The sequence below is a fragment of the Cibotium barometz genome, chromosome 5 (assembly GCF_041138505.1).
Source record: "Cibotium barometz isolate CiBa-2024 chromosome 5, ASM4113850v1, whole genome shotgun sequence".
Classification (NCBI taxonomy): domain Eukaryota; kingdom Viridiplantae; phylum Streptophyta; class Polypodiopsida; order Cyatheales; family Cibotiaceae; genus Cibotium; species Cibotium barometz.
Window position 1 is genome coordinate 44,914,966 of NC_141050.1, and position 11,282 is coordinate 44,926,247.

The window sequence follows — 11,282 nt, forward strand, 5'->3', positions numbered from 1 at the left end:
GATTTGGAAGGATTTAGCGGCCATGGTTGAAGCCAACATCTAGCTTGGATTTCAGATATCTTGGGAAAAATCTTCTTTTGTATTTGAGAATGAGAGATGGGATCTGATATGCCGTTTACTAAATAGGGCTTGAACCATGAGTTAGGTGATGTAATGATGATAAGTTGTAAAGAATTTCGATAAATACATATATCAAAAAATAATAATATATCTTTCCTAAACACGGGAATTATCACCCAAGAATCTTGAAACCTTCAAATTACATGTACCTCTAATAATATATATCAAAAAAAATAATAGCATAGAACCATGACTGGGGATGAACCACCTATATACAAAGCAAAGGACATGTATGAAAAGGTGTGCTCCACCGTGTGTCCCCCCTCTGGTTTATTCAGTGAACTAAGCCAGATGACAACCATAATGAAGCCTGTTGAAGCATTCCTTTTCCAGGCCTTGACACATGCTTGCCCTAGTGTTGGAGTTAGAAGAATTCAGCACTTTCCTCCACTTTCTCTCCACGGTTGATCCTGCCAGCGACCAGCTTCCGAACTTTCACCTCTAGGTTGGACTTGCTTTGTCAGCTTGAGAATGCTGTCAATAAATAGAAAGAAGTTGTGATTAGTTTTAATGCCAAAGAGGGCTTCATTTCTTTGTTTCCAGACATGCCACAACAGGAGACATCTGAGAGACTGCCAGATTAGGGGGTCTAACTGTCGACATTCCCCTAACAGAACTTCTTTCCGGGAAGTTTCTAGTCTTCCCGAAGGCATCATTAAGCACTTCAGGAACTGTTCAGTGTGAGGGCATGTGTAAAATAGATTGGAAACGGTCTCCACATTTGCGAGGGCATAGACCATTCCCATAGCCCAACTTCAGAGCTCTCTCCTGCGTCCAAATTGCTTTGTGAACAGTGAGCCAAACCAAAATTGCGTGCTTCCTTTCTTGGGCAAAGGCCCAAATAATTTTGAAACGAAATGACCATTGATGCTTGTTCCAGTTCAAAGCCCACCTTTTGTTAAGTTTAAACTCCAAATTGATTGCAGTATGTGGATTTGGGAGTTTGTGAAAGCTCTTGGAAGATCCCCATCTAAGAGCTTTTGCAAACTCCTTATAATCACATTTGCCCACATGAGGAATGATAACATTCAATTCATTGCATCTTAGAACAATTAGATCAACACAGCCACGCTGTAAGTTAAACTTATTTCTTATTTGGTCTATGTTTAACATGCCAGAAGAGTCACAAAGGTCTGCCCACACCTTAACCCCTGCTTTAAAACAAGAAAAGGCAGTCTGCAAGTGCTCATTGGCAATAGGACTTGGGGAATTGGAGACCCATAACATGTCTCTCATCTCTTTACAAACTCTTTACAAAGTATGTTTGTCATTTCTTGAGCTTTAATCTTTAAAGATTATTTTTCCTTCCATCGTCTCATATGTCTAAAATTATTGCAGCAACGTACACCCTCACCTTTTTTTTTTCTTTCCAAGGAAATGGCTTTTATATGAAGAACTTAGAAAAGATATATATCAGTTGCACAAGAAGACAAAGAAGCGGAAGACTCACACTCACATTGTGATCAGGGCATTGACAGCCTTACCTGCTTCTTGGGAGCCACAAGCAGACACAGCCTACAACCTGCTTCTTGAGAAAGCCCGTAACCCATTAAATTTGTAACGTTTTGATTGGCTATTTCCTTAAAGCAGGGTTCGGGGGATGACGGTGCAGCATGCGACCGGCTACGTATCTACCTTTTAACCTCGCTCTCTACTCTCAAGGCTGGTTCTCGTTGTTCCCATGCGACCAAGGCTCTTTATTTATTTGCCTTAAATTGGTGAGCTTACATGAGCTTCAATTCAATTAGCGGCCATGGTTGAAGCCAGCATCTAGCTTGGATTTCAGATATCTTGGGAAAAATCTTCTTTTGTATTTGAGAATGAAAGATGGGATCTGATATGCCGTTTACTAAATAGGGCTTGAACGATGAGTTAGGTGATGTAATGATGATAAGTTGTAAAGCATTTCGATAAATACATATATCAAAAAATAACAATATATCTTTCCTAGACACGGGAATTGTCACCCAAGAATCTTGAAACCTTCAAATTACATGTAGTACCTCTAATAATATATATCAAAAAATAATAATATATCTTTCCTAGACACGGGAATTGTCACCCAAGAATCTTGAAACCTTCAAACTACACGTACCTCTAATTAAACTACACTAAACCTACATCGGTATTTCCTGCACACTCACAAGCTTCTCCTACAGCAGTACAATTTGTAGGCTGTTTCAACTGCAGCTGCTGCTAATACATCACCACCATGGAGGGTGTGAGCCATCGAACCATCACCACCAACGGCATCACCATGCACATCGCAGAAATGGGCTCAGGTTTGTATATTCCATCTGATCTGTCATTCATCAATTAGAAGCCTAAACATGGGTACTGATGACTAAATCTAGCTGTCTAGATCTCCACATCCTGGCTGCTCATGACGTCTGGGAATGGACGTGCTCCATCTCTCCGGCAAGAATTTGAGTGGCATTCATTTTAGTGGAATTTGTCGTGTGCAGGTCCAGTGGTGCTATTCCTTCATGGTTTTCCTGAGTGCTGGTACTCATGGCGCAAGCAGATGCGTGCGTTTGCCAGAGCAGGATATCATGCCATAGCTCCAGATTTGCGTGGTTATGGTGATACTCATGCCCCAGAAGGTGTGGAAAAATACACTTTTTTGCACATCGTGGGTGATTTGATTGGCCTGCTCGACTTCTTGCAAGTCCAAAAGGTATGGAAGAAGCAACCAAGGCCCTTTGTTGACATGCATGCCCATATTATGTATTATGCACCAAAAATGTTAGTACTTGGGATCGAGAAGCTGAATACGTGAAGTTTTGACAGTAGCATGGGTTTACGTCGTAGGCTTTGGGAAATCTTCCAACATGCTTCATTATTTTATTGCAGGCATTTGTGGTTGCCCATGATTGGGGTGCTATAATTGGCTGGTACCTATGCTTATTCCGCCCTGATAGAGTTATTGCACTTGCCAGTCTTGGTGTCCATTTCCTTCCACGGCACCCTGCTGGCAGCCTTGTGCAAAATTTAAGGTCCACGTATGGAGAAGAACATTATATGTGCAAATTTCAGGTACAGCTGTTTGTTTGTTTATTAGCTTGAAAGTAAGAGTTAACAATTGAAGCTCATCATGGGGCCTTTGCCGCCCAAGCTGCGGGTGTGAATTTGAACCCTGATACCTACTAGAATAGAATGCCTTTCTCCTCACACAAGGTGTGAGTTGTAACAAGACGGATAAGTATGCGAAGATAGGTTCATTTTTGGCAGCCTAAGTAAAACCTTTTAAAAAAAGCAATGTTCCATCTTGGTGGGTTTAACATCTAGTGTTGCTTTTTGTACCACTGGACGCATCTGTAAGTAATTATTTTTTAAACTAGGGTTTAATCCCATTGATGTATATTAGTTCCTTGGTCATAAATTTGGTCGCTACTGTCCCAGGAGCCAGGAAAAGTAGAGGCAATGATCGCAAGAATGTCCTTCGAGCTGTTTTTCAAGAAAACGTTTTGCTCTCCACTGTCTCAAAACTTGGAGCTTTGGGACGGAAGTACTGAGGAGCTGCCTCTTCCAGACTGGATATCAGAGGATGATGTTGCATTCTATGTCACTGCATTCAAGAAAACCGGATTCACTCCTCCCCTCAATTACTACAGGGCGTTGGACCTGTAAGAGCCGCACACACTTGTTGTGAATCATAATAAGTGACGTTGTGTTTGTATTGTTATAATCTGTGCATATAGGAGACGCCACCTCTCATACTGTATTTAAATATAGAGTACTGTTTCACACCAAGGAAGGTTAGGTGTTAACGTACGCTGATATTGAGGAGTGTGATGTGTACTTGCAGGTCCTGGGAACTCACGGCTCCATGGACAGGTAGCAAGGTGACAGTACCAACACTGTTCATTGTAGGAGACAAAGATATTGTGTATGGTTTTCCTGGTGCTAAAGAATACATACATGGAGGTGGGATGGGAGCCGATGTGCCCAATCTCAAGGATATTATTGTGCTCGAAGGTGTCCAGCACTTCTTGCATGAAGAAAAACCAGCGGTAGTGAATGATCATGTCCTTGGATTTTTCAAGGGTTTTGGCAGTGCATGTGGTGGTACTACAGACTCTCAGCCTCAAGAGGCATGACTCATGATGGCATGGCATGGCACTATGTCGCTGGAAGTGTAGAGAGGACCCAAAAGCGGTTGTTTTAATGGTGGGTGAAACTTGATCTCTTTGACTCAGCTCTACTTTTTCTTAGAGGAATTGCTTGATAAGAACTTCCCTTTTCCATAGCTTTTATGGAAAACTGATGCGTGAGCTGTGACCCGTGCTTCGCATGTCTAAAATTTTCAGCTTGATACCTCTCAAATTCCTAGAGTAAAAGGAACCTACTCCTTCTCTAACCTCCAAATTGCTTCCTCAACCTCCAAATTATTGCCGTGTGGTAGCTTCTTGAAACTCTTCCTTTATAACAGATCTAAGAGACACCTAGACCCACCGGAGGGGTTATACTTCCTCCTCCTCCTTTGACCTAACCTCTCTCATCTTTGTGTACATACTCACGGTCGTCAAACTTGATACACACACACACACATAAAGATCACATAGAAGAAAGAAGACACACGCACACACACACACATACATGCACATATATATACATATATACGCACACATATATATATACACACACATATATGTATCGATATACACATATATATATACATACATATATACACACACATACATATACACACACACATATATGTATCGACACACACACACACACACACACACACACACACACACACACACATACGTATATATTCATATATACAATGTATATATACATATATATATATATATATATACAATGTATATATGTACAATGTATATATATATATACATTATATACAGCTCTTCTCTTCTCTTCTCTTCTCTTCTCTCTCTCTCTGTCTTTCTCTCTCTCTCTCTCTTCTCTGACTATCACAAACTGGATGCACCTTGCACACATTTGGGCTTTGGATCCATGTGTCTATGCATATTAAGGCAGTGAAGTATGTAAGATCCTAGTAGTGTTTTTTTTTGGTGTGGTAAAGTAATTTTCGAATCAGGTTACCCTCTTCATCATGCACCATGTTCGTTTGCTAGATCAGTTGTTTCATCTATGCTTAATGTGTATAGTCCCGTAACTATGTTGTGTGTACATTTTATTGTTATACATGAAAACCACACATCTCAAATTTGCACTCATCAATCATGTGATACATAGCTACAAGCTTGTTTGAGAATTCACTCACACATAGCTCATTAATACGTGAGAATTCACTCACATAGTCCATTAATACATGAGAATTCACTCACACACAGTCCATTAATACACTTTTTGCACTCCATTGCATATATCACACTATTACACAAAACTTGTGGCTATAACTTTTCATGTGCCTCATAAAGATTTCACCTTCACCTAATTATCTTTACTAATAATCTTTGAAAATTAACCATGTTTAAAACCATACAATTTGACATTATCATTGAAGCTTACATTTATTAATGTTACGATACTCAATCACATGGTTGATGTATTGAGTGTAACGGACCATTTGTACTTTTTATTTAGCCCAAATATGCCAATATGAAATTTATGTATTGTGTGTACTAAGGTGCATCCATTTATATGGTAGTGATGTGTGGATGTAAAATAATAATAGGTTGGGACACTTTTCTTTTCTTAGGAGGTTTTCTCTCATGAGTATGTGTGATAGGGATCGATGAAGAAAAAAAAATGTGGGAAGATGAGAAAAGATGGGGACTAATGTGAAAGGATGTGGAGTGATGAGAAAAGATGGAAATATTGTTGGAACTGTATTTGTATGTGAAATCTATTTTTAAATGACTGTTTTATGTCAAGAATGCTAGGGAAGCATTTTGACCATTGTTGTGAATGAGGTCGTGGAGACCTATCTGTTAAAGTTACAACTGCTGGGACAGAGAGTCAACGGAGGACGTCTCGCGTAGCAAGGTCTCGGCCGAGGTCTTGACCAGCCTCGGTTTAATTTAAATGGTGAGCTTCCGGTACTGTGGATGAGGGACCAAGGAAGTGGCCTATGAGTGAAGCGCTAGGTGACTTGCGAAGGATCCTAGAGGGTGTTGACCATACGGTGCTCGGGCTCTGGGTCGCCGAAGATACCCACATGTACGTCGGGGAAGATATTGGAACAAGGAGTAAGGGTTGTTTTTTGAATTTGGGCATGGATCTGGTTGGTTGACCTTGCTGGTCCTCATCAACGGATGAGTCCATGGCTCTTTTATATGGATCCGTTGGTTGATCTTGCTGATCTTCAACGGAGATTCCCTTTTGATATGTGAATATATTGCCGGTTACTATGAACTAGGAACTATCGAAAAGGCCCTTGAGTGAACAGGTGGTGAGCATTTTGGTTTCCAATGATGCCATAGGTACACCGATGAAGGAATGATTGGAAATAAGGATTCAATCGGAGATTTTGGGGATTGTGATCAGTGACATAATGGTTTCATTAAATGATTGTTTTAAAGATAGCTGATGCTAAGAAAAAGACAATTTCATATTGGGTGTGTAAGTGGTGTGACTAGTTTTAAGTTTGCATGAATATCCGGCTAGGGGGCCTGGGAACTCTTTTCCTTGGTACCCGGGACAAAACCTAACCAAATTCTTAATTAGATCCCATTACCACAGTGATTGGGCGGTTGGCTAACCCACAGGACTGGACTGATGGATCCCTAAATTGAGACTCAATTCTGTTCTGGTTCGATATTACCTTGTTTTGGCCTAAAGAGAGAAAATATCTAGAGAGAGATAATCCAAAATTGAGATATCTTTGGATATAAAAATCCTCCTAGTGTCTAAAATGGATTCCCCTAAAATAGAAGTTCAAAATGAACTTTCCAATGTGCATTAGGAATTAATTGAAAATGTGTATAAGGGACCTTAGCCTAAGGGTCTACTTTCCAATGTGCATTAGGAATTAATTGAAAATGTGTATAAGGGACCTTAGCCTAAGGGTCTACATTTTCAGAAATTTTTAGATTATGGTCCAATTAAGGTTCCAATGGGCCAATTGGATTAATCCAAATGTTGGGATGAGATAAATACAAAAGAATAAAAGAAAATATCCAAAAATGAGTAAATGCTCACATAAGATGAAGAGTTGACTGAGTACAAGGTTTATTAGTTAAAAATTATGAGATATTACTATAAAAAAAAGATATTTTAGAATAATGATGCATTTTTGACACCTTGGTAAGGAAAAGGGGACTCTTGAGGTGGGCTCCTTTTTCACATGTGTGAAAGGGTTTTTAATTCAAAAAAAAGTGATTATTTTGCCTCTCCTCTCTCCTGGATCAAACCAAATCAAAAAGGGAGCCAAACTGGTCCAAATCTTATCCAAATTGAGTCAAATTGAACCTGGAAGATTCTAGAACCTAGTTAGACTTGATTAGTGGCCTCCCTCACCTATAAATAGACCCTCATTCCTTTGTATTTTCATATTAGAGCTATACCATGTCAGTATTATATTAAACAATCATATTTTCTATTATCCCTTAAATTTTCCTCTCTCTTGGGAGATTGGAGCTCTCTCTCTCTACAAAAACTCTTGGAGTTGCTCTTCTCCTCTTGGTGGACCAATTGATTGGTCAGCGGCTTCACTACAAAATTAGAGAAATAAGCCAAACTTGGAGGTAAAATCAAAATTTTATGGTTTTTTCTAATTTTCTCAATAACTTTCTTCTTCTCAACCCCTCTCAAGCTTGAGAAGCTTTCTAAATGATTGTTTTAATTCAAATCAACCTTTCCCTTAAAGTCTTAATGTTTAATTAAGAGAAAGTTAATCTTTATTCTTCTTTATAATGCTTTCTTTAAGTAAATCTCTCTCTCTAAAAGAATAGCCATCTTTATGGCTAAATCCCTTGAAAAAGGATGCTTCTCAATGATAGTCTCTTAATTCAAAGCTAAACTCTAGGCTTGATAAGCTAGAGATTAAGAAAATGATATTTTCATGATTTTATGATATTAAAATAATGGTAAATTCTTTTAGATTGTTTATGAGTAGTTGAAAACTACTCTAATTCATTCTAAATGAGAAATGGATTATCGTAACAATTTGGAAAAAGAGGAATGTTGAAATTATCTTAATCTAGTGGGATAATCATACTTATGGTTAAAATTATGATTTAAATTCCTAGTTTGATTTTAAGCATAAAAGAGGAACTACTATCATATTTTCATTACAAGCTTTTATTCTTTGAGAAAAATTTGAGAATTATCAGTAATAGCAGCAAAGCTATGGCAAAATTTTTAGAAAATAATACATATCTTATTTTTATGCATAATGCTAAAAGAGGACTTCCTACCATATTCTAGGATTGGATATCCTATGCAAAAAGAATGATTTTCATCATATTCATGAGAAATATTTTTTTTGTAATTATGCATAATTAATTGATAAATGGTAAAAGAGAATTTTTGGTAAATTTATTTTTATGCAAAAAGAGGAATTCCCATGATATTTGAGATCCAAGTAATTAAATGGTAAAAGAAGAATTTTTGGCATAATTCAAATTATGAGTATTTAGCAAAAGTCAAATTTTGAGCATTATTAATTTTATTGGAAAATATGGGTAGATTTGATTTTTGTAGATCCCATGAATCTTTTACTCAAAAAGAAGAATATTGAATATATTTTACTTGAGAAATTTGAGAAAGAATATGAAAATATCTATCAAGAAAACTTGGATAATTCTTATTTAGAAAAGAGAATCTGGAATCCCTGGGAGGATCGAGGATCCAATGAGTAAACATAAGTTTAGATTTAGTTCTCATTAATAATGAAGCTTAAGGAATGAAAATACAATATGTAAATGCTCTTTTTGAGTTTTAACTAATCAATTTTTGATAAGGTTTATTTTTCCTTTTTAAACCTTCAATAACCCTCTGATACGTAGATTCAATGGGATCGAGAAAAAGTATCTTTAACTAGGCCAAGCAATTAATAGAAACTTAGAAAAGTCCCATCGATATCGAAAGTAGAAAATGGTACTAAAAGTGGATGTGATAAGATGTGATGTGGAGGTGAATAAATGTAAATGAATGTGATGGGATACAAATGGATGCGATGTGGAGCTGAATGAATGTAAATAAATATGATGGGATACAAATGGATGCGATGTGATTAGATGAGATGTGAATGTGATAAGAGGAGATGTGAATGCGATATGATAAGATGTGAATGCAATGTGATAAGATGTGAATGTGAGGTGATAGGATATGAATGTGATGTGAGGAGATGTGAGTGGATGAGATGTGATGTGATGTAAATAGATGTCGATATGAAAGTGATAAGATGTGAATGCAATGTGATAAGATGTGAATGTAATGTGATAAGATGTGAGTGGATGTGATGAGATGTGGATGAGATGTGATGTGATGTAAATAGATGTCGATATGAAAGTGATGAGATGTGATGATATGTGATGTGATGTAAATGGATGAGACTAAGTTGTGAAGTGATAGTTGTGCATGTGAATGAATGGATGGATGTGGATAGATGTGAATGTGAATGAATGGATGGATGTGGATGAATGTGATGTGGATGGAATAAATGTGATGAGATATGGATGGAATGAATGTGATGTGATGTGGATGGAATGAATGTGATGTGATATGGATGGAATGAATGTGATGTGATATGGATAGATGTGGATGGAATGTATGTGATGTGATGTGGATGCAATGAATATGATGGATGTGAATGGGTGTGATGGGATGTGAATGGCTGTGATGAGATGTGAATGGGTGTGATGAGATATGAATGGATGTGATGAGATGTGAGTGGATGTGATGATATGTGAATGGATGTGATGAGATGTGAATGGATGTGAATGTGATGTGATGATATCTGAATGGATGTGGTGAGATGTGAATGTGAAGTAATGAGATGGGAATGGATGTGGTGTGAATGGATGTGATGTGATGTGAATATGATATGATGAGATATACATGGATGTGAACGTGATGTGATGAGATGTGAATGGATGAGATGTGAATGTGATGTGAATATGATATGATAAGATATAAATGGATGTGAATGTCATGTGATGAGATGTGAGATGTAGATGGATGTGATGTGATGTGATGAGATGTGGATCTGAATGAATATAAATGGATGTGATGTAATGTGAATGTATGTATGAGATGTAAGGTGGATGAATGTGATGTGATGTGGATCTAGGTACATGTGAATGGATGAGATGTGATGTGATGTGATGTGGATCGGGGTAGATGTGAATGGATAAGATGTGATGTGAATGGATGTGATGTGATGTGATGTGGATCGGGGTAGATGTGAATGGATGAGATGTGATGAGGATGGATGTGACGTGATGTGATGAGGATCTGAATAGATGTAAATGGATATGATGAGATGTGATGTGGATAAATGTGATGTTATGGGGATAGATGTGATGAGATGTAGTATGATGTGACTGGATGAGAATGGATGGGAAGAGATATGACTGGATGTGGAACAAAGTGAATTGATTTGGAACAATGTGGGAAGAGAGTTTGTTAGAAACTGTATTTACGACCTGTTTTTAAATGACTATTTTATGTCAAGAATGTTGGGAAAGCATTTTGACCATCTTGTGAATGAGGTCGTAGAGACCTAAGCGATAAAGTTGCTATAGCTAACGGAAAGTCAATGGAGGACGTCTCGTGTAGCAAGGCGGTCGAGGTCTTGACCAGCCTCGATTCGATTTAAATGGTGAGCTTCCGGTACGGTGGATGAGGGACCAAGGAAGCGGCCTATGAGTGAAGCGCTAGGTGACCTGCGAAGGATCATAGAGGGTGCTAACCATACGGTGCTCGGGCTCTGGGTCGCTAAAGATACCCACGCGTGTGTCGGGGAAGAAAATTGAATAAGGAGTAAGAGTTGTTTTCTGAACTCGGGTATGGATCTGCTTGATTGGCCTTGCTGGTCCTCAACAACGGATGAGTCCATGGCTCTTTTATATGAATTTATTGGTTGATCTTGCTAATCTTCAACGGAGAGTCCATCTGAATTTTTCTTATGTGATTATATTTTTGGGTACTATGAGCTAGGAACTATTGAAAAGGCCCCTGAGTGATCTTGGTTGATCTTGCTTGATTGGCCTTGCTGGTCCTCA

General features: G+C 38.2%; 1 protein-coding gene across 1 annotated transcript; it reads left to right on the forward strand.

Moving 5' to 3' along the window:
- Positions 1 to 2,220: 2,220 nt before the first annotated feature.
- On the forward strand, positions 2,221 to 4,480 carry LOC147638547 (epoxide hydrolase 3-like). The gene is made up of 5 exons (XM_086798452.1): positions 2,221 to 2,402; positions 2,586 to 2,797; positions 2,974 to 3,156; positions 3,523 to 3,746; positions 3,929 to 4,480. The coding sequence occupies exons 1-5, from the start codon at positions 2,333 to 2,335 to the stop codon at positions 4,218 to 4,220; spliced, it is 981 nt and encodes a 326-aa protein (XP_086654578.1). The 5' UTR covers positions 2,221 to 2,332; the 3' UTR covers positions 4,221 to 4,480.
- The last annotated feature ends 6,802 nt before the right edge of the window (positions 4,481 to 11,282 follow it).

What these genes read in the sequence shown, in the direction of transcription:
- LOC147638547 (XM_086798452.1), top strand. Translation starts at nt 2,333, where the DNA reads ATGGAGGGTGTGAGCCATCGAACCATCACCACCAACGGCATCACCATG. An exon ending in ACTTCTTGCAAGTCCAAAAG is followed by an intron (nt 2,798 to 2,973) that starts GTATGGAAGAAG and finishes ATTTTATTGCAG; the next exon opens with GCATTTGTGGTTGCCCATGA. An exon ending in ATTATATGTGCAAATTTCAG is followed by an intron (nt 3,157 to 3,522) that starts GTACAGCTGTTT and finishes CTACTGTCCCAG; the next exon opens with GAGCCAGGAAAAGTAGAGGC.